Here is a 23968-nt window from a genome sequence, read left to right as displayed (position 1 = left end):
AGTGTTTGTGTGGTGACGAATCGCACACATCCACAACATCTTTACATTATACTGAGTGTGCAGATACCAAGTTCTTTTTCGGGATTCTAAGCATAAAGATGCCGCGGTCGGGATTTTGACCACCGACATCACGACCGCCGGCATTTTCTACCCAGCGCCCTTATATATACCTAAACTCTTATAAAGAATATCTGAATAAACAGTGAATTCTGATCACGTATTATTGGTGAGTTCTGAGTCATCATTTCAGTAAACATAAAGGAAAGTTATGTACTATTAGATATAAGGCACCCACCTGCTGTAAATGAATACTGATAATAGGAGTATTTTGGAATATCTGGGACCTGTTTAAAATCATCAAGCCTGTTTAATGGGGAAGAAAAAAGTTGCAGCTTACTTTTTAGCTTAAAAGTAGAAAATATAGGTGCACAGCAGCGGTTACAGCGGCGACCAAAGGGGGAACCAGCCAGCACATATAAACATACATGTCAAGTTGTATGTAACATATGTGCTGTCTTCCTTACCTGGGGATCAGCAGCCACCACAGCACGGGACAGGTTAGGTATGCGTGACCGGTGGTGTATGATGGGACAGGTGTATGAGGGGCTGTATTGATGGGACAGGTGTATGAGGGGGTTGTGTTGATGGGACAGGTGTATGAGGGGGCTGTATTGATGGGACAGGCTTATGAGGGGGCTGTATTGATGGGACAGGTGTATGAGGGGGTTGTATTGATGGGACAGGTGTATGAGGGGGCTGTATTGATGGGACAGGTGTATGAGGGGGCTGTATTGATGGGACAGGTGTATGAGGGAGCTGTATTGATGGGTCAGGTGTATGAGGGGGCTGTATTGATGGGACAGGTGTATGAGGGGGTTGTGTTGATGGGTCAGGTGTATGAGGGGGCTGTATTGATGGGACAGGTGTATGAGGGGGCTGTATTGATGGGACAGGTGTATGAGAGGGCTGTATTGATGGGACAGGTATATGAGGGGGTTGTATTGATGGGACAGGTGTATGAGGGGGCTGTATTGATGGGACAGGTGTATGAAGGGGCTGTATTGATAGGACAGGTGTATGAGAGGGCTGTATTGATGGGACAGGTGTATGAGGGGGTTGTGTTGATGGGACAGGTGTATGAGGGGGCTGTATTGATGGGACAGGTTTATGAGGGGGCTGTATTGATGGGACAGGTGTATGAGGGGGCTGTATTGATGGGACAGGTGTATGAGGGGGCTGTATTGATGGGACAGGTGTATGAGGGGGCTGTATTGATGGGACAGGTGTATGAGAGAGCTGTATTGATGGGTCAGGTGTATGAGGGGGCTGTATTGATGGGTCAGGTGTATGAGGGGGTTGTGTTGATGGGTCAGGTGTATGAGGGGGCTGTATTGATGGGACAGATGTATGAGGGGGCTGTATAGATGGGACAGGTGTATGAGAGGGCTGTATTGATGGGACAGGTATATGAGGGGGCTGTATTGATGGGACAGGTGTATGAGGGGGCTGTATTGATGGGACAGGTGTATGAGGGGGCTGTATTGATGGGACAGGTGTATGAGGGGGCTGTATTGATGGGACAGGTGTATGAGGGGGCTGTATTGATGAGTCAGGTGTATGAAGGGGCTGTATTGATGGGACAGGTGTATGAGAGGGCTGTATTGATGGGTCAGGTGTATGAAGGGGCTGTATTGATGGGACAGGTGTATGAGGGGGCTGTATTGATGGGACAGGTGTATGAGGGGGCTGTATTGATGGGACAGGTGTATGAGGGAGCTGTATTGATGGGACAGGCGTATGAGGGGGCTGTATTGATTGGTCAGGTGTATGAGGGGATTGTATTGATGGGACAGGTGTATGAGGGGGCTGTATTGATGGGACAGGTGTATGAGGGGGCTGTATTGATTGGTCAGGTGTATGAGGGGATTGTATTGATGGGACAGGTGTATGAGGGGTCTGTATTGATGGGACAGGTATATGAGGGGGCTGTATTGATGGGACAGGTGTGTGAGGGGGCTGTATTGATGGGACAGGTGTATGAGGGGGCTGTATTGATTGGTCAGGTGTACGAGGGGGCTGTATTGATGGGACAGGTGTATGAGGGGGCTGTATTGATTGGTCAGGTGTATGAGGGAGCTGTATTGATGGGACAGGTGTATGAGGGGTCTGTATTGATGGGACAGATATATGAGAAGTCTGTATTGATGGGACAGGTGTATGAGGGGGCTGTATTGATGGGACAGGTGTATGAGGGGGCTGTATTGATGGGACAGGTGTATGAGGGGGCTGTATTGATTGGTCAGGTGTATGAGGGGATTGTATTGATGGGACTGGTGTATGAGGGGTCTGTATTGATGGGACAGATATATGAGAAGTCTGTATTGATGGGACAGGTGTATGAGGGGGCTGTATTGATGGGACAGGTGTATGAGGGGGCTGTATTGATGGGACAGGTGTATGAGGGGGCTGTATTGATGGGACAGGTGTATGAGGGGTCTGTATTGATGGGACAGGTATATGAGGGGGCTGTATTGATGGGACAGGTGCATGAGGGGGCTGTATTGATAGGACAGGTGTATGAGGGGGCTGTATTGATGGGACAGGTGTATGAGGGGGCTGTATTGATGGGACTGGTGTATGAGGGGTCTGTATTGATGGGACAGGTGTATGAGAAGTCTGTATTGATGGGACAGGTGTTTTTAAGGCTGCAAGTGGTTGGAGTTATAGATGTTTTTTTGTTTTGTTTTAAAAAAAATTTTTTAAGTGGATTCAGATTACTCAAACATTAACTTACTGGCATTTGTATGCACCCCAAATTAATCTAGAGCATTAATTTTCTGAAAAATGCCAAATTAATTCACACCTTTTATCCCCTGTATTCGAAATAATAGCACATTACCCACTTGCCTGGCGTGGTCGCATCAGATGCGACCAATCAGAAATACCCACTATCAGGGCCATCTTAAAGCAATGGACTGGGGCCCCTGCACACACATTCATGGGAATATATATATATATATAAAACAAAAAAAAGTATTCCTCCTTCTGTGGTCAGCACTCCTTCTTCTTATTATTATTATTACATTTTATAGGCGCCACAAGTGATCAATGACGTCATGTCACTGCTACTCTTATATGGAATAAGCCAATGAGGCTCCCACCCTCCCACTGTATATATGCAGCAGGCAGGCAGGTTGAGCATTCACTGGGCGGTATTGAAATGATATATCACGACCATTCTCCTTTCTAAAGTGATCCCCGTTATTGCGCATATCGCACCCATAGTAATCAGGTTTAGCTGTGTAAAGGGTTGCTAACCCTCGCTACCCCGGGGTAGCGAGCTAAAATGATTTTACCACGCCCAGCAGCAGAAACAGAATGTGTGTGGAAGGGGGTGGAAAGAATCAGGGGCGGATTGGGCACAAAAAGTGGCCCTGGAAAAATTTGTACTAGTGGCCCCACATGGGCAGCACCAGAGGTGTAAGGTCTAGCCATGGGCCATGGCAGCAGCACCCTCCCCCCAAGACTTTCCAGATAGTGGGCATGTCCAGCATCAAGGGGGAAGTTAAAAGAAATAAAATTAAATATTATGAACACATTATTTGATACACCTTCAGAATTTAGGAAACTATATAATTGTTTAGAAAGATATATTTTCTTGCTTATTACACCAACCGTATCCCAATCATTATTCACTCAATCTTATATGTCAGCCAAGCAGGCAGACAGAGCATACACTAGATCATCTGCAATCACAGGCTAAGTGGCAAAGTCATTTTCATATATGCTAATTATTTTGCATCTTATTCATTATGTCTATAAAAAGGACCACATGTCCTCAAACAAAACAGGCCCCACAGGGGGCGTCGGCCCACCGGGAATCTTCCCTGTAGACCCTATGGCCAATCCGCCTCTGGAAAGAATTGAATACCACCCACTGTGTACATGTTTATAATGTGCCTATCTTTATATCTATTCACAGTGAAATGGATGGACCTAGTGCACCAGCCAACTGGCAGGGATCGCTGGGGTGTACTTATAACCTAGGACCAGGCTTCCGGCAGAGTAAATTCAATAACAGGTAATGTACATATATTGCAAAGGGAATAACTGGGGGTCCTTTACACAACCAGGAAAATGTATATACAGAGAGCAGATGTCATCGCCACCATCTAATGATACTATAAGAGTATTGCTAGATCACCACAGACACTGGGGAACCAGGTAGTTCAGGTGAGCAGGTGGGAGAGATGTACAATGCCTTGGAGAGTAAGAGAGATACCAGACAGTCAGCTCCTAACTGCATTGTTACAGGCTGTGTTTGAAAAATGTCAGGAGTTGATTGTTGGTACTTTATCTCTCTCCACTTCATTACTCTGCAAGGCTTAGTACAACAGGTACCAATGCAACTGCTGCCTACTAACAACATGGTATACGGTATAATAACAAGTGTCACCTTCTGTCTCAGTGACGTCGAGGTTAACGTTTACAATAAGCGGACGATACGACCTTCAGCGAACGTCATGGGGCTTATCAGAGGAGCCGTAGAACCAGGTGAGGACATCATAATATGGAGAATCAGGGATACTGGGATATATCACTTTATTCTATATAACAGTTAGTCAGAAAGAAGCAGGGTTTTACAGAGGTGCCACCATCTATACATGCAAGCTGACATATTTCTGTTAGATTTAATTAAGTGCTTTAGATAGGACAATGGGGGTCATTCCGAGTTGTTCGCTCGCTGCTATTTTTAGCAGAGTTGCTAATAGGCTAAAATCCGGCAGTTCTGCGCATGCGTATGCACAGCAGGGCGCACGTGCTAAGCAATTTTACACAAAACTATGCTATTTTACTCACAGGCGAACAAAGCTTTTCAATCGCTCTGCTGATCGTAGTGTGATTGACAGGAAGTCGGTGTTTCTGGGTGGAAACTGGCCGTTTTCAGGGAGTGTGCTAAAAAAACGCAGGCGTGCCAGGTAAAAACGCATGAGTGGCTGGAGAAACGAACGCAGGGCGTGTTTGTGACGTCAAACCAGGAACTAAATGGACTGAGGTGAACGCAATCTAGGAGTAGGTCTGGAGCTACTCAGAAACTGCAAGGAAATACTTAATAGCAGAATTGCTAATCTTTCGTTTGTTTGCACTTCTGCTAAGCTAAGATACACTCCCAGAGGGCGGCGGCCTAGCGTGTGCAATGCTGCTAAAAGTAGCTAGCGAGTGAACAACTCGGAATGAGGGCCATTGGGCCTAATTCAGAGTTGATCGCAGCAGTAAATTTGTTAGCAGTTAGCAAATCTAACTCTCTCTGCACATGTTATATCTGCCACATCTGCAGTGCACATGGGGAGGGTGATTTCCGAGTTGTTTGCTCGCTAGCTGCTTTTAGCAGCATTGCACACGCTAAGCCGCCGCCCTCTGGGAGTGTATCTTAGCTTAGCAGAATTGCGAACGAAAGATTAGCAGAATAGCGAATAGAAATTTCTTAGCAGTTTCTGAGTAGCTCGAGACTTACAAATAGCAATCAATTCAGTCAGTTTCGTTCCTGGTTTGACGTCACACACATGCCCAGCGTTCGGCCAGCCACTCCCCCGTTTCTCCAGACACTCCCGCATTTTTCCCTGACACGCCTGCGTTTTTACGCACACTCCCAGAAAACGTCCAGTTTCCGTCGAGAAACACCCACTTCCTGTCAATCACACTCCAATCACTTCTACGATGAAATATCTTCGTTTTGTGCTAAATACTAACCGCATGCGCACTGCGTACCATGCGCATGTGCATTTCGTGAAAATCGTCAACGAGCGAACAACTCGGAATGACCCCCCTGATTGTAGCAGCAAATTTGTTAGCAGTTGGGCAAACCATGGGGGTCATTCCGAGTTGATCGCAAGCTGCAACTTTTTGCAGCCCGTGCGATCAGATAGTCGCCACCTATGGGGGAGTGTATTTTAGCTGTGCAAATGTGCGAACGCTTGTGCAGGGGAGCTGTACAAAAACATTTTGTGCAGTTTCTGAGTAGCTCTGAATTTACTCAGCCGCTGCGATCACTTCAGCCTGTCAGGTCCCGGATTTGACGTCAGACACCCGCCCTGCAAACGCCTGGACACGCCTGCATTTTCCTCTCCACTCCCAGAAAACGGTCAGTTGCCACCCCGGAACGCCTTCCTGCTGTCAGTCACCTTGCAATCGCCGCTGCGATAAAAATCTTCATTAGAACATTCGCTGCCTGGCATTCCCTGTCGCCGGGTAGCGACGTGTCTGTGCATTGCTGCCGCAGCGCATGCGCATTCCGGATCCGATCGCACGGCTGCTAAAAACTTAAGCGTGCGATCGGGTCGGAATGACCCCCCATGTGTACTGCAGAGTCAGATTTGGGGTAAATACTGGCTGCTTTATTTCTACACTGCAATTTAGATTTCAGTTTGAACACACCCCACCCAAATCTAACTCTCTCTGCACATGTTATATCTGCCCCCCCCCCCACATGGATTTGCCTAACTGCTAACAAATTTGCTGCTGCGATCAACTCTGATTTACCCCCTATGTGACAATAATTGCACAGTTTATAATACAGAATTTTCTGCAGTTTATTATTGTCATCAGTTATCTGAAAATGTATAAATAAGAATAAAAAAAGTTTAATGATGGATGGATGAATCTCAGTTCCTGCGTATAGACCCCTCGCTCCCCAGAAAGAAAAAGAAAAAATGTCCCTGGGTGGGAGTCTACAATAGGTTTCATAGTGGTGATGTGGCTCTGAGCAATACAGCATGAGATTAAGGCCCTCATTCCGAGTTGATCGCTCGCTAGCTGCTTTTTAGCAGCAGTGCAAACGCTAAGCCGCCGCCCTCTGGGAGTGTATCTTAGCTTAGCAGAAGTGCAAACGAAAGGATCGCAGCACTGCTACAAAAAAAAATTGTTCAGTTTCAGAGTAGCTCCAGACCTACTCCTACCTTGCGATCACTTCAGACTATTTAGTTCCTGTTTTGACGTCACAAACGCCCTGCGTTCGGCCAGCCACTCCCCCATTTCTTCAGCCACTCCTGCGTTTTTATCTGGGCACCTGCGTTTTTTCACACGCACCCCGAAAACGGCCAGTTACCACCCAGAAACACCCACTTCCTGTCAATCACTCAACGATCAGCAGTGCGACTAAAAAGCGTCGCTAGACCTTGTGTGAAACTACATTGGCTTTTGTGAAAGTACGTCGCGCTTGCGCAATGCGCGCCATACGCATGCGCAGAAGTGCCGATTTTAAGCCCGATCGCTGCGCTGCGAACAACGGCAGCTAGCGATCAACTCGGAATGACCCCCAAAATTGTATTTAGTGCAGCCATTATAGATATGTGTGACTGTGCACTAAATTATACCCTGTGAACACATACCTCAGCAATTTTAGAACCTCTGTGATTCATTTGGACCTCGTAAGGAGCTTTATCAAACCTTCTAAAGAGGAAAAAGAGGAGCAACCAATCAGATACTGGCTATCATTTTATAGAATGTTATAGATAAATGATAGCCAGAATCTAATTGGTTGCTATGGACAACTGCTCTGCTTATCCCCTGAGGAAGGTTTGATAAATCTCCCGCTTACTAGACAAATTATACTGTGATGACAGCTCTTCCACCCTGTATATCCAGACAGGTACGTCATGTATGGCAACCACAGAGACAGCTGGGTACATGGAGCCGTTGATCCAAGCAGCGGGACAGCCGTGATGCTGGAAATAACCAGAATTTTGGGCACTAAATTGAAATCCGGTACTGGAGATCTCTCATACACTTACATCTCAGATTTATTATTTTACTAAACAGGAAAGATGATGTTTAAGTTCTTTTCTCTAACGTCCTAGAGGATGCTGGGACTCCGTAAGGACCATGGGGACAGATGGGCTCCGCAGGAGACATGGGCACTTTAAGAAAGACTTTGGATCTGGGTGTGCACTGGCTCCTCCCTCTATGCCCCTCCTCCAGACCTCAGTTTGATACTGTGCCCAGAGGAGATGGGTGCACTTCAGGGAGCTCTCCTGAGCTTCCTGACAGAAAGTATATTTGTTAGGTTTTTTATTTTCAGGGAGCCTGCTGGCAACAGACCCCCTGCATCAGGGACTGAGGAGAGAGAAACAGCCCCACTTCCCTGAGCTTCAGGGCTCTGTTTCTTAGGCTACTGGACACCATTAGCTCCAGAGGGAGTCAGAACACAGGTCTCACCCTGGAGTTCGTCCCGGAGCCGCGCCGCCGTCCTCCTCACAGAGCCGGAAGATAGAAGCCGGGTGAGTATGAGAAGAAAAAGAAGACTTCAGAGGCGGCAGAAGACTTCATGATCTTCACTGAGGTAACGCACAGCAGTGCAGCTGTGCACCATTGCTCCCACACATCTCACACACGGCAGTCACTGTAAGGGTGCAGGGCGCAGGGGGGGCGCCCTGAGCAGCAATATAAACCTCATTTCTGGCAAAAGAGATATATATACAGCTAGGCACTGTATATATAAAGAGCCCCCGCCAGTTTTTATTATATTTAAGCGGGACAGAAGCCCGCCGCCGAGGGGGCGGGGCTTCTCCCTCAGCACTCACCAGCGCCATTTTCTCCACAGCACAGCTTAGAGGAAGCTCCCCGGACTCTCCCCTGCTTATCCACGGTGAAAGGGGGTTTCAGAGAAGAGGGGGGGGGGGGGGGCACATAATTGGCAGCAAATAATAGTATTACAGCGTTACTGGGTAAACACATTGTGTGTTTTTCCTGGGGTATTAGCGTTGGGTGTGTGCTGGCATACTCTCTCTCTGTCTCTCCAAAGGGCCTTGTGGGGGAACTGTCTTCAGATAAGAGGATTCCCTGAGTGTGTGGTGTGTCGGTACGTGTGTGTCGACATGTCTGAGGTAAAAGGCTCTTCTAAGGAGGAGATGGAGCAAATGTGTGTGTGTGGTGTCTCCGTCGACAACGCCGACACCTGACTGGATATGTGGAATTAAGTGCTGAGGTAAATTTATTGCACAAAAGATTAGAGAACAGACAGGGAATCTACCCATGTCTGTCCCTATGTCGCAGGGACCTTCAGAGTCTCAAAACGCCCACTATCCAAAATAATAGACACTGATACCGACACGGAGTCTGACTCCAGTGTCGACTACGATGATGCAAAGTTACAGCCAAACTGGCAGAAAAGTATCCAATATATGATTATTGTAATAAAAGATGTTTTGCATATCACTGATGAACCATCTGTCCCTGACACAAGGGTACACATGTTTAAGGGGAAGAAAGCTGAGATAACATTTCCCCCCTCTCATGAACCAAATGAATTGTGTGAAAAAGAGCGGGAATCTCCAGACAAGAAACTGCAGTTTCCCAAAGGAATTCTCATGGCGTATCCTTTCCCTGCTAGGGCCAGGATACGATGGGAATCCTCCCCTAAGGTGGACAAGGCGTTGACGCGTTTACCCAAAAGGTAGCGCTGACATACCAAGATACAGCTACCCTCAGGGATCCTGCAGATAGCATGCAGAAAAGTACTTTGAAGTCCATTTACACACATTCTGGTACACTACTCAGACCGGCAATTGTGTCGGCAGGGGTTTATAGCGCTGTAGCGTGGACAGATACCTTATCAGCGGAGATTGAAACCCTAGATAAGGATACCATGTTATTGACCCTAGGATATATAAAAGATGCTGTCTTATATATAAGACATGCTCAAAGAGACATTGGTCTACTGGGTTCTAGAGTCAACGCTATGTCGATTTCTGCTAGACGTGTCCTGTGGAACATGCAATGGACAGGTGATGCCGACTAAAAGAGGCATATGGAGGTTTTACCTTACAAGGGTGAGGAATTGGGTGGAGAAGGGCTCTCGGACCTGGTCTCCACAGCTATAGTTGGTAAATCTGATCTTTTGCCTTATATTCCCTCACAGCCTAAGAAAGCACGACATTATCAAATGCAGTCCTTTCGGTCGCAGAAAAACAAGAAAGTACGAGGAGCGTTCCTTTCTTACCAGAGGTAAGGGCGCAGGGCACAGCTAGTTCCCAGGAACAGAAGTCCTCCCCGGCCTCTACTAAATCCACCGCATGACGCTGGGGCTACGCTAAGGGAGTCCGCCCCAGTGGGAGCACGTCTTTGACTCTTCAGCCACATCTGAGTTCACTCACAGGTGGATCCCTGGGCAATAGAAATTGTTTCTCAGGGTTACAAGCCGGAATTCGAAGAGGTGCCTCCTCGCCGGTTTTCCTTATCGACCCTACCGGCTTCTCCCCCAGAAAGGGAGATAATATTAAATACAATTCACACATTGTATCTCCTACAGGTGGTGCTCAAGGTTCCCCTCCTTCAACAAGGAAGGGGATATTACTCAACCTTAGCTGTAGTCCCGAAACCGGACGGTTCGGTCAGACCTATTTTAAAATTATAATCTCTGAACCTATACTTGAAAAGGTTCTAATTCAAGGTGGAATCGCTCAGAGCGATCATCGCCAGCCTGGAAGGGGGGGATTTTATGGTGTATCTAGAAATAAAGGCTGCATACCTTCATGTTCCCATTTATCCACCCCATCAGGCGTACCTGAGAATTACGGTACAGTATTGTCATTACCAATTTCAGGGTAATTGGCGGAAATGATGGTGCTCCTACGCAAGCAAGGAGTCACAATTATCCCATACTTGGACGATCTCCTAATAAGGGCGAGATCAAAAGAGCAGTTGTTGAACAGCGTGTCACTTTCACTGAAGGTGTTACAGAAACACGGCTGGATTCTCAATATCCCGAAGTCACAGTTGGTTCCTACGACTCGTCTGACCTTCTTGGGCATGATTCTGGATACAGACCAGAAAGGGGTTTTTCTTCCGATAGAAAAAGCTCAGGAACTAATGACTCTAGTCAAGAACCTGTTGAAGCCAAAACAGGTGTCAGTGCATTATTGCACTCAAGTCCTGGGGAAAATGGTGGCGACGTACAAAGCCATTCCCTTCGGCAGGTTCCATGCAAGGACTTTCCAATGGGACCTATTGGACAAATGGTCCGGGTCACATCTGCAAATGCATCAGCGGATCACCCTGTCCCCCAGGGCCAGGGTTTCTTTCCTGTGTTGGCTGCAGAGTGCTCACCTTCTAGAGGGCCGCAGGTTCGGCATTCAGGATCGGATCCTGGTGACCACGGACGCGAGCCTCCGAGGTTGGGGAGCAGTCACACAGGGAAGACATTTCCAAGGCCTTTGGTCAAGTCAAGAGACTTGTCTTCACATCAACATCCTGGAACTAAGGGCCATATACAACACCCTACGTCAAGCGGAGACCTTACTTCGCGACCGACCAGTTCTGATCCAGTCAGACAACGTCACCGCAGTAGCTCATGTAAACTGCCAGGGCGGCACAAGGAGCTAAGTGGCGATAGCGGAAGCCACCAGAATTCTTCGCTGGGCGGAGAATCATGTAAGCGCACTGTCAGCAGTGTTCATTCTGGGAGTGGACAACTGGGAAGCAGACTTCCTCAGCAGACACGACCTGCATCCGGGAGAGTGGAGACTTCATCGGGAAGTCTTCGCACAGATTGCAAGTCGGTGGGGACTGCCCCAAATAAACATGATGGCGTCCCGTCTCAACAAAAAGCTACAAAGGTATTGCGCCAGGTCAAGAGATCCTCAGGCGGTAGCTGTGGACGCCCTAGTGACACCGTGGGTGTTCCAGTCGGTCTATATATTCCCTCCTCTTCCTCTCATACCCAAGGTGTTGAGAATAATAAGAAAAAGAGGAGTGAAAACAATAATCATTGTTCCGGATTGGCCACGAAGGGCCTGGTATCCGGATCTGCAGGAAATGCTCACAGAAGATCCGTGGCCTCTTCCTCTAAGACAGGACCTGTTGCAACAGGGTCCCTGTCTGTTCCAAGACTTACCGCGGCTGCGTTTGACAGCATGGCGGTTGAACGCCGGATCCTAGCGGAAAAAGGTATTCCGGATGAGGTCATTCCTATGCTAATAATGGCTAGGAAGGACGTGACATCTAAACATTATCACCGAATATGGCGAAAATATGATTCTTGGTGTGAGGCCAGGAATGCTCCTACGGAAGAATTCCATCTAGGCCGTTTTCTTCACTTCCTACAAACTGGAGTGCATTTGGGCCTAAAATTAGGCTCCATCAAAGTTCAGATTTCGGCCTTATCCATTTTCTTTCAAAAGGAATTGGCCTCTCTACCTGAAGTACAGACTTTTGTGAAGGGAGTACTGCATATTCAGCCTCCTTTTGTACCTCCGGTGGCGCCTTGGGACCTTAACGTGGTGTTAAGTTTCCTTAAGTCACATTGGTTTGAACCACTTAGAACAGTGGAGTTGAAATATCTCACTTGGAAGGTGGTCATGTTGTTAGCCTTGGCTTCGGCTAGCGAGTTTCGGAATTAGCGACTTTATCACATAAAAGCCCCTATCTGGTTTTCCATATGGATAGAGCGGAATTGCGGACCCCTCCTCAATTCCTACCTAAGGTGGTCTCATCCTTTCATATGAACCAACCTATTGTCGTGCCTGTGGCTACACGTGACTTGGAGGATTCCGAGTCCCTTGATGTGGTCAGGGCTTTGAAAATTGACGAGGCCAAAATGGCTAGGATCAGAAAAACAGAAGCACTGTTTGTCCTGTATGCAGCCAACAAGGTCGGCGGCCCTGCTTCAAAGCAGACTATTGCTTGCTGGATCTGTAACACGATTCAGCAGGCGCATTCTACGGCAGGATTGCCGTTACCAAAATCGGTTAAGGCCCATTCCACTAGGAAGGTGGGCTCATCTTGGGCGGCTGCCCGAGGGGTCTCGGCACTATAGCTGTGCCGAGCTGCTACTTGGTCGGGGTCAAACACCTTTGCAAAGTTCTATAAGTTTGATACCCTGGCTGAGGAGGACCTCCTGTTTGCTCAATCGGTGCTGCAGAGTCATCCGCACTCTCCCGCCCATTTGGGAGCTTTGGTATAATCCCCATGGTCCTTACGGAGTCCCAGCATCCTCTAGGACGTTAGAGAAAACAAGTCTTTCTTAAAGTGCCCATGTCTCCTGTGGAGCCCGTCTATCCCCATGGTCCTTACGGAGTCCCAGCATCCTCTACGGACTACGAGAAAAAGATTTACCGGTAGGTTTAAAATCTTATTATTTCCTCCTATCATTTTATACTTTAAATGTTTACCCCTTCCCTGCTCTCCCGGGCGCTCTCGGATGGTTGGGTGATCAGTACTTGCCCCCTCCCTCTTCCGGCGCCCCTAGGTATACTGTCATGATCTACCCTTACCTCTATCCTCCTCCTTTTTTCCACACTCTGCCAACATTATTAAGCAATGCCTCCTCAGTTAACCTGCCACCTTTTGCATATAACGGGACTCTTATCTATTGGACTATTCCTAGGTGAATGGCGTCCCCGGAGATCCATCATTTTTGGCAGCTGGGGTGCCGAAGAGTTTGGGCTGATTGGCTCAACAGAGTTTGCTGAGGTAAAATGGCAACATATATATCTCCTCAGAACAGAAAACGTCATTATATAATATCTTTATAGGATAATGTATTTGTATTTCTCATGTAGGAGTATTACAGCAAGTTAAGAGACAGAACCGTCGCCTACATTAATGTGGATATCTCTGTGTTTGGTGAGTTCGTCAATGAGCCTTCATGATCTCCTTATCAAAATGGTGTCCTTCTGTTGTAGAAGGCAGGATACCCCATACTGAGGTGTTTATGGAGATTTTGCTTTTTGTTGTACACTATGAGAATGTATAAGGGTATGGACTTCATTTAGCTAGTACTGTATGGAAACTTTGGGGTCTATTCATGAAGCAGTGAAAAGAGTGGAGAAGTGAGCCAGTGGAGAAGTTGCCCATGGCAACCAATCAGCTGCTCTGTATGATTTTATAGTATGCAAATTATAAATGTTACTTCAATGCTGATTGGTTCTTCTCCACTGGCTCATTTCTCCAGTTTTCACTGCTTCATGGATAGACCCCTTTGTAGAGATATTGGGGATGATTCTGTGTAGGGGGAAAAGCAAAGAGAAACAAGTAACTTTATGCTGCATTGCATTATTGTCTTCTTCTACCTTATCGTCCTGAGTCTCGGGTGCTTTTCCCAAATTCCTGGAATAGTGGGTAAGTCGCCCATCGCTGCCACCCACCACTGCCTACTTCTCAAGTGAAGTGGACAGCTTGAGGACATGTTTCGCACTGAATCACATTGTCAAGCCAGGAATCACCCGCTTTCACAAAGCCAGGAATCGTGGCTTTGCATAGCAGGGTGTGGTGCCATGATGATGCCATCTCAGCACCATGTCCCTGCACCGCCCACTTTGCTATGCCCCTCCTCACCACACCTCCCATCTGGCCGCTCTCTCCCGGATGTGGCAGTAAAAACATTGGCAACCACGTTGTATGGGGTGCAAGTACATTTATTCTTCTTCCCTGCAGGGTAAATACTGGCTACTTATGCATGTAGGGGGTTATTCAGAGATGAACGCAGATCGCTGCATGCACAGCCAGATCTGCGTTCATCTCTGCACATGCTGAGGGCCGCCCATCACAGGGCAAGGCCGCCCAGCATATGTGGGGCCACCTCCCGGTGCGTCCGCAACCTAATTGTGAACGTATCCGATCTAAGGTTGACCCCAGGCAGCACAGCCTGGCTGCACTGTGAGGTGATCAGCAGCCATTTTTTTTCACTGAGCGGCTGCGGGTGACGTCACGCAGCCCCCCTGAAAACTGTCCCGGCGCCGTCCCCGCAATGCCCAAACTCCGACCATGCAACAGACTTGTCTGTCATTTACATGGCGGTCGCATCCATGTGGAATGCGACCACACTGTGTATGGCCGCGCAGCATGCGCAGTTTGCCGCCACCGACAGACTGCGCTGTGGGCTGCTATTGTGGTCAGGTCTGGATGACCCATGTAGCCCACCCATGCTGGGTAGCTTTATATTTACACTGCAATTTATATTTGAGTTTGGACACACCCCACCCAAATCTCACTTTCATTGGACATTATACATCTGCCCCACCTGCAGATGGTTTTACCAAGGTGCAAATTTAATTTACATTGCTCCTAACTCAACCCTGTTATTAGTTGAACATCCTTTTATCACGGTGTAATTTGCAAACGTCTCTCCCTTCAGCTAACGCGACTCTGAGGGTTCAGGGGACCCCTCCAGCCCAAGCCGTGGTCTTTGCTGCATCCAAACAGGTAACGCCATGATCTGGAGAGAGATACTCCGAGCACGCAGACATTGTGCTACATACACATTGCAGATGACTCTTGGGGTTTTCATCCTACAGTAACACTATCTAGTGGAAGAAAGTCTATCCATTCATTAGGAACCGGTTACATGGCAAGGCATTGTGGAGCTAATGTAGTGCTGGATGGGAATCAGGAGCAGGTGCTGCCACATCGTGGCCCCAATTCAGTGTGGAACGCATCTACAAATGCCTTCGCAAGCTGAGGCCCTGTGAAGTGTGCGCACGCCCAGCAGCAGCACTTCGCGTGCGCGCACAGTGAGATGCGACGGCATCTTACATGTGCAAACAGGCAGAGGCATTCGCGGGGTGGGAGGGGGTGTTGCGGCTGCATGGAGGGGGGGGGGGGGGTGCCAGTCCAGACAATGCAGGAGTGTCTGGACCGTTTTGCGGGTCACACGCAGTCGCTGCGAGCCTAAACATGGCGGGTAGCTGTCTGCCTTCGCAGCTAGGCTGCTTAGGCAGTGGGCAACCCTAAACATGCGAGAGCATCGCCCTCTTGCGATGCGCTCGCATGTTTGCAGGGGAAGGGGGGCGGGGAGGACCCGGCATGCGGGGCGGACTTGCCCTGTGCTGGGCGTCCTCCCACATGTCAGAGTAAAGAGTTGTAGGTGTGCGTTTTTTTCGCATAACTACAACTCATGCTGAATTGTTTGCCCGTACATAAATTTGCACCGCGTCTACTCTTCATCACCAGTGCACCTCCATAAAATATAAGTCTGAAAACGGCCATATTTATACTTCTATCTGATTCTATGCAATGCGCTCTCACTGCCGATTGCGCCACCTCAGACATACATGTAGACGCACTCACAATGCATGGGATCATGCGCAGGGGCGTAGCCAGAGCTTTGTGGGCCCCATAGCAGCAATTTGAAGGGGCCCCATCTTAATGCTTCTAGAGACACTTCTCTGCAGCAGTTGATAATTGTATGCCCCATAATAGTGCTCTAGTTTATTTTATGAACTGAAGTAGTGCCCCAGTTCACATTATGTCACATTTTAGGGCACAGTACCCCAATTCACATTATAACATACAGTGTCCCTAATTAATATGTTGCCACATTACAGTGCCCCCCAGTTCATATTATACCACACTATGGTGCCTCAACTACATACTGTGCCACATTACAGTGCCCCAGTTTATATTAAAGCATGAACATTACAATGCCCCTCAGTTCATTTTATACCACATTACAATTAGCAGTTCCAAGGGCATAACTAGATACAGGTCGAGAATCCCATATCCAAATATTCCGAAATACGGAATATTCCGAAATACGGACATTTTTGTGTGAGAGTGAGATAGTGAAACCTTTGTTTTTTGATGGCTCAATGTACACAAACTTTGTTTAATACACAAAGTTATTAAAAATATTGTATTATATGACCTTCAGGCTGTGTGTATAAGGTGTATATGAAACATAAATGAACTGTGTGAATGTAGACACACTTTGTTTAATGCACAAAGTTATAAAAAATATTAGCTACTATTACCTTCAGGCTGTGTGTATAAGGTGTATATGTAACATAAATGCATTCTGTGCTTAGACTTGGGTCCCATCACCATGATATCTCATTATGGTATGCAATTATTCCAAAATACGGAAAAATCCCATATACAAAATACCTCTGGTCCCAAGCATTTTGGAAAAGGGATACTCAACATGTATATTGTAGGCTCCAAGGCAAAAGTTTGTAAAGATACCTATGTACCACCCAGTGGTGTAAAATGTATATGACGTCACGTGTAACTGTGACAGGGAAGGTGGGCCTCTCTCAGCTCTGGGCCCCATAGCAGCTGCACTTCCTGCACCTATGGTAGCTATGCCTTTGATCATGCGTGGTAAGATACACACCACCAAAAAACCCTATATCAGCTCCTTTGTGCTCCAATAATAACACTGGGTCCTAATAAATTGATGGGCTGCATTTCCATAAATACTGGTTTAGCCAGCAGTCACAGGAGACACTGGCGCAGGTGTGTCTCCCACGTGCGCATCCCGTATTTCACTTGCTTTGATATTTAAGGCGCCGACTCACAAATTGTTATTTTTACTGTAAAAATAAAATTGTTCAAAGATAATGACAAAGACAAATGTAAGTTATCTCTTATTAATTTGGCAGAAGACATATTTTCTTCATGATAGAAAAGACCAGGGCAGTAGAGAACCTGGCTGGGCCCCTCCATCAGACCTGGGCCTGGGTAATTAGTACCCTCCCCCCCTTCCTTCTCTCTCGGCCCCTCTGGGAAAGACAAAGTAGTCACAGGACATTTGTGGGCTGGTGGGAGAAGTGTCTGGGTAGCGCTCTTGTAGGAGCATTGTGTCACCATACTGACTGTAACTGGTAGGAGTTACCACGGATGGACTTACTCCGCCTGCCAGGCTCCACACCTTATTTGTGCCAGCCATGGATCCCTGCTACCGGTCCTGTTGGCAAATAGCGGCTTTGTTATATTGTGGGTGGGGATGTCACCCTCTTACCAAATCCCAGAACACAGCTCAGTTTGTTAAACAGTTGTTTTGTTTTGCAGTATAAAAGATGCCTGGGTCAGGAGGTGCCACATTGTGCATGTTATACGTTATGGAGAGATACCATGGTATAGCATGGTGAACTGGCTGTTTTTGGTGGCAGTCATCTATATAAAGGTTATAGTATAGTAGCTTCCTTCTGGGAGAGGATGATTCCAACAAGGCCAGATCTAATCTCCTATATAATTTCCCAGATCTGTCACTCTGTGACTGTGTGGATAACGCTGGGAGTGGCTAGGAGCTCTCATTGGGTTAGCAGCAGGTCTATAGCACCCAGTCCACAGCTGATTGGCGAGAAACGGCCTCCCACGCAGGTTACATCCAATGGGAGGCTCTGCCCTTTGGCTGCTCTGTGTTCCCAGAGCAGGATTAACAATGGGGATGATGGAGCTGCAGCTCCAGGTCCACACCCCAAAATAGGCCCACTGCATCTGCAGCAACATACCCTCCAACTATTTACACAACGGCACCAGCCCCTCCCCCACATGCGGCATCCCCGCAACTGCCCCTCCCCCACCCGCGGCACCCCCAGACCCCATCCGCGTCTCCCCTGCACCCTCCACTCCCCCAACCACAGCACCTACTAGGTGATTCATCAGGCCCCGCTTGCATTGTTCACGCCGTTGCAAGGGCGCATCGCACGCTCTTTGTCCGTGCAATATTTAACCACTCACACAATTATGATTGGAGGTAATACTCCATATAATAAAAATAGTGCACGCCACAAGGGTGTGCAAGGGTTGTGGTGAGCTTGCTGCAATGAAAACATACAGTAGCTGATTTTTTTTACCAGACAACATACTGTAGCAGAGTTTGAGGTTACACAGGATACTGGCGTCTCCAACCCTTTTATGTGAGGGGGGCTGCCTGTGCTGCAGTCCAATCAATGGTCCAGCCCCTGTTCTCTTCAGCACCTGCCAGGTGCAGTGCTCATGCATAATGCATCTGGCAGAGCCTGCAACCAGTGCATGCGCACAAACAGCCCAGAGAAGCCTGGTTGGGCTGACGGAAAGGCAGTGGGTTTCTTCCCATTGGAAGCGCTCTCTCTACTAATCCGGACTGGCAGTCCCAGGGGGAGAAAGCACCTCCCACTGGGACTGTCTGTTTGACGCTTGATAGCGCTTCTAATAGGAAGCCACTGCCAGGAAAGACTCACTGTCTCACGTGTTTTACTGGGGGGCTGCAGTCCCTAGGTAAAATCCGCCACTGAGGGAGCCTGACACACTGACAATGAGGTCCCAGCCTCAGGACAGGTCTAATGTAATGCTTTGATTACAGCCTTTGTTGGACTGGGGCATAAAGGGCCCACTAGGGGAATGCAGTGATAGGGACCTATGCTGAGGGGTGTGGTCAGCCTCCAGAGGGGGTGTGGCCAGCAAACACAGAGGCTTGGCTAACCAGTGGAGTGTATAGTCTGGGACTGGGCCCCTTTATAAATAGATTCCATGCATGTTAATTTACCACAGTCTGGAACCTGATTCCTAGAGGAGGGGATGTGCCCTCAATCAGTGGGACCCACTAGGTTTCCCCCTGTTCCCCTATGGACCAGTCCAGCCCTGATTACAGCCTAATGCCCTATTCTTTGTGAACCTTCACCATATACAGTATAGTACAATAAGAATAATGGTACAACTCATAATATTGTGTTGCAGTGATGACATTTTGCCGCTTAAGCCCCAGGCCACTGTTGAGATTTAAACCACACCCACTTCTAACGTGACTATTGACAGCGTGCAATTAAGGCGGAATGATGTTACTAAATTATTTGTGATTTCTTTTTTCCTTACACCTACATCTTTTGTGAGTTCAGCCCCATGTGTAAACACAAGTCATGCACACGAGAAGATATGATAAACGTACCATTTCATGGCGCCCATTTATCAAGCTTTGGAGTGTGATAAATAACACGGTGATAAAGTACCAACCAATCAGCTCCTAACTTCCTTGTCAGTTTGAAAAATGACAGTTAGGAGCTGGTTGGCTGGTACTTTATCACAGTGCTATTTATCACTCTCCAAGGCTTGATAAATCTGGGACTACTGTATGTTTGATGTAGATCGTGCTCTTATCTCATTGGTTGCTGTGGATTATATTGTCTCTGAGACGCAAGCACATTCTTAATGTATATCTTATAATCTTCTTTCCCACAGGTGAAAAACCCATCAAACTCCCTCACGGTCTATGATAACTGGAAGAGTCACTCCAATCGTACCAGCCCACAACATGGCGTTATTCCCCAGTACGGTGTCTGTAGGATGCAACCACAATAGCAACTACAGAACTGATTTTACTAAGACCAGGGCCGGCTATAGGCTTTGTGGTGCCCAGGGCGAAAATTTCCCTTGGTGCCCCCCCCCCCCCAATTCAAAATAGGGACAGTGCGCAAAAATATAGGGGGGTGGCCCCAGAATAGTACCAATTCCCATTACACCACACGGTAGTGTCCGTCAGTCACATTATACCACACAGCAGTACCCCTTATACACATTACACCAGTTAAAGCCCCTTATACACATTAGGCCAGGTAGGTTCCCTTGTGCACGTCACGGCAGGTAGAGCCCCTTATACACATTATGGCAGGTAGAGCCCCTTTTATACACGTTACACAAGGTAGAGCCCCTTATACACATTACGCCAAGTAGAGCCCCACTTTTACATGTTACGCCAGGTAGAGCCCCATTTTTACACGTTACTGTGGACAGGTGCAAAAAGCGAGATGGGAGCTGGCAGTGTACGTTTAAGACAGGGCAAGACAGGTGGAGAGATATAGAGGTAGAGAGGGCAGAGAGAGAGTCAGAAAGAGGCAGGGAGGAGAGAGAGAGGGGGGAGATAGGCAGGGAGCAAAGAGAGAGAGAGAGAGAAAGGAGAGAGAGGCAGGGAGGAGATGGAAAACAAATGTGTAAAATCAGCTTAATTTCCTTTGTGTGAGAGCAGCGCTGGGTTGGGGGAGAGAATGTAAGAGGCCAGCAGCCGCGTGAGGGGTTGTTGGTAGAGTGAGAAAGCAGCAGCGGCAGCACCTCTGGCAGGAGTGCTAGTGAGGGGGAAGGGGGGGGGGGGGAGTGAGGCCAGAACCAGCACGGGGGTTGGGGCTGAAGGTACTATTGACTTGCTTCTGGTGTTTTTGTTCCTGTAGGCTAGGGACACTGGGGATTGGCAGTGACTACGCCCCCTTTCTACATTACCTGGGAATTACATGCATGGATATTGCATACACATATGACACGGTAAGTATGGCAAGTCCAGCCTGGGATCTTAGGTTGTGATTTTTGTGTTAGAGTAAAATGACACTTTGCCACCTGTTTGGTTGCCGCTGTTCCTGTCACTCCAATGTCCACAGGGTCACTCACGTCCTCTCTCCACCCAGGACGTGCACACGGTGTATCGGCTTCTCTGTATGGTGGCACTTGCAGATAACCCTCAATCTCCCATTACTATTGGCCTCTTGTTCCATGGTGGGCTCCTACGTCATAGTCTTTGAAGCAACAAACCTCCTTGTGCCTCTGGTTTTGTCAGCAGGTGGTTACACCTGAATAGGCAGAAGGATGGGAACAGAAACATGGTGGAACGTTCCCCTTTTATTTTACTTAAACTTGTCTATTTTCCTTTTGAAATACTGACTGCTGTAGCTTTATTTATGGATTATTCGTCAACATGTGGCCACAGGGCTGGTTTTCTATCGCCACTTATCACAGTAACATTAAACCACGTTTCGCCATCATTTCTCAATAAGCGCTCTGTGAGGTGGGTGAGTGACACTCTGCTGCTAGGGAATACTGGCCTGGAGTGGTAAGAATTAATGTTCCGGGTTCATGGCTGGCCCACTCATGCGCAGAGGGATGGAAAGTGAGGGCCTGGGCTGTTACCTCTGGCGATAGCAGTGTTATCACTGGTGTTAATCCCTTGATATAGGGGCTGAGGCTTTATCTTCACCAAAAGCGCCTGTTTTAAACAGAACCCGTCTTTCACCCTTTTATAAATGGAGCCCTGAGAGTAAATAAACCAGGGGAGCGAGGAGGCATCTGAATTACGTCTTTATTACGTGAGACACTTTTGTGCGTTTGAAGATTCTTCTCACCTGAAGTAGAAATGGAAGATGGAAGGTGCTTCCCATTATAACTAGAAAGACAGGACCCCATCTCTAGGACTTCTGACGTGGATTCAAGGACTTTTTTCAGTGAGGAAAAGGTTGTGTCATCCAATCAGGGAACTACCTGCTAAATGCACCATTATAACCCATTCAGTCCGGTTACATAAAATTGTCCCATGAAATGAAATCTAATTTTTGCACCAAACTAGTCACTGGTTACATCCGAGACTCAGGGGGTAAGAACGGCACCAAAGGGTGCCCTGTACCTGCAGCCTAAGGAGATATAAAGGTTTCCCCAATCCTTAGGGTATAGTTCCTCATTCCGAGTTGATCGCTCGCTAGCTACGTTTACCAGCCGTGAAAACGCATAGTCACCACCCACGGGGGGAGTGTATTTTCGCTTTGCAGGAGTGTGAACGCCTGTGCAGCCGAGCGGCAGCAAACACATTTTATGCAGAACAACACCAGCCCTGTAGTTACTTATTCTGTGCGATGATTTCTGCGACGAATGACACGGTAATGACGTAAAAAACCTGCCCAGCAAACGCCCGGCCACGCCTGCATTTTTCCAAACACTCCCAGAAAATGGTCAGTTGCCACCCAGAAACTCCCACTTCCTATCAATCTCCTTGCGTTCGGCTGTGCAAAACCACAAAGGACTTCGTACCCGTGCGACGCGCATGTGCATTGCGGTGCATATGCATGCGCAGATTAGCCATTTTTTACACTGATCGCTATGCAGCAAACAACGGCAGCTAGCGATCAACTCGGAATGAGGGCCATAAACTGAAGTGGCTCCTCCCTCTGTGTTGTTAGTCTATTTCTATTCCTAACCCTGACAGAAACTGTAGCCCAAACTCTGACGATAACCCTAACCTCAATGGAAATATCAACATTATGACAATGTCAACACTTTTAATGTTGACATTCTGTCAATGTAGACAGTTTGCAGGTATCGACATTTTAAACACGTCGACATCATCCATGTTAGTATTCTGTTATTAACGTTGTGAATGTTGTGACCTTCTGACTACATATCATACTTGTTTCCTATAGTATTAGGGGCAATTGTGCAAGAGTCGGCTCCTAACATTACAGAGCAGCATTTACTAATACTCCCATTGCTGCGGTTCATAAAACACTTTTTTTATCACCAACGTTCTGGGCTTGTCCACTGCTTGTTATTTACCTGTCCACACCTTTGCTGCTTGCTGGTAACCCTTGGACCATTCCTAAGCACAATCATCTGGGGGTATTCTGCACCCAGTGGTCTGACATTCTGTACCCTGTGACAACACAAGGCATGATAAACCTGACAATAAAAGGCACAGAACTCAGGACTCCCACAGTAGAAGGTCACATTACCACAAAATGACACGGCATTATGGTTTACCATTAGTACTTTCCCAGGCTGTGTTTCCAATATTACTATACTGAGTAGCTGGGTCGGGGGATCAGTGTCCAGGAGCCTAATTATGTTTCTCTTCTTTACATCCTACAGAAAGTAACGTCGGCTCGTATATACCCCGCCTACCATACAGCATTTGACACCTTTGATTATACAGCTAAATTTATAGACCCAGGTAAATCCATGAATTCTAAGTATATTATATGTTACTTGTATAATACCAAACTATCCATTTGTATAATGGTATACTGTATTGTTTGACATAAAACACTAATTACAGGGAATTGACTCACTGTAAAGAAAAGGAGCGCTGTCTGCACCAATTAAAGGAGACAAAAAAATATATATATTCAAATCAATATGCTAAAAAAGATTTTATAGGATTATATACCTATTTTCACATAATGCTGCAGCATATAGTATACTCAATCAATACATAATAAACATAATTAAAATCATAAAACCATTATTTAATATATCACATATCTGTTTTAGGTTTTTGTAAGTAATCAACATATGCCATTAATCAAAGAGTCCATAGTTGCAATGCCGAGACCCACCGGGCAGCCGCCCAGGATGAGCCCACCTTTCTAGTAGAATGGGCCTTCACCGATTCTGGCAACGGCAATCCAGCCGTGGAATGAGCATGCTGAATTGCATTACAGATGCAGCGTGCAATGGTCTGCTTGGA

The 23968-nt window shown here is 47.3% G+C and overlaps 1 protein-coding gene across 1 annotated transcript in view; it reads left to right on the top strand.

Annotated features, from left to right (window-relative positions):
* LOC134908946 (aminopeptidase NAALADL1-like) overlaps positions 1-23968 on the top strand; it is a 117885-nt gene that overhangs the window by 73785 nt on the left and 20132 nt on the right. The window contains exons 7-15 of the mRNA XM_063915217.1: positions 3983-4081; positions 4469-4554; positions 7645-7764; positions 13382-13467; positions 13557-13620; positions 15131-15198; positions 19933-20021; positions 20916-21006; positions 23371-23452. Of these exons, the coding sequence (XP_063771287.1) occupies positions 3983-4081; positions 4469-4554; positions 7645-7764; positions 13382-13467; positions 13557-13620; positions 15131-15198; positions 19933-20021; positions 20916-21006; positions 23371-23452 (785 nt within the window). The remainder of the gene's footprint in view (positions 1-3982; positions 4082-4468; positions 4555-7644; positions 7765-13381; positions 13468-13556; positions 13621-15130; positions 15199-19932; positions 20022-20915; positions 21007-23370; positions 23453-23968) is intronic.

This window comes from Pseudophryne corroboree, chromosome 4, assembly GCF_028390025.1.
Source record: "Pseudophryne corroboree isolate aPseCor3 chromosome 4, aPseCor3.hap2, whole genome shotgun sequence".
Taxonomy (NCBI): Eukaryota; Metazoa; Chordata; class Amphibia; order Anura; family Myobatrachidae; genus Pseudophryne; species Pseudophryne corroboree.
This window is presented reverse-complemented; position numbering and strand designations above follow the sequence as displayed.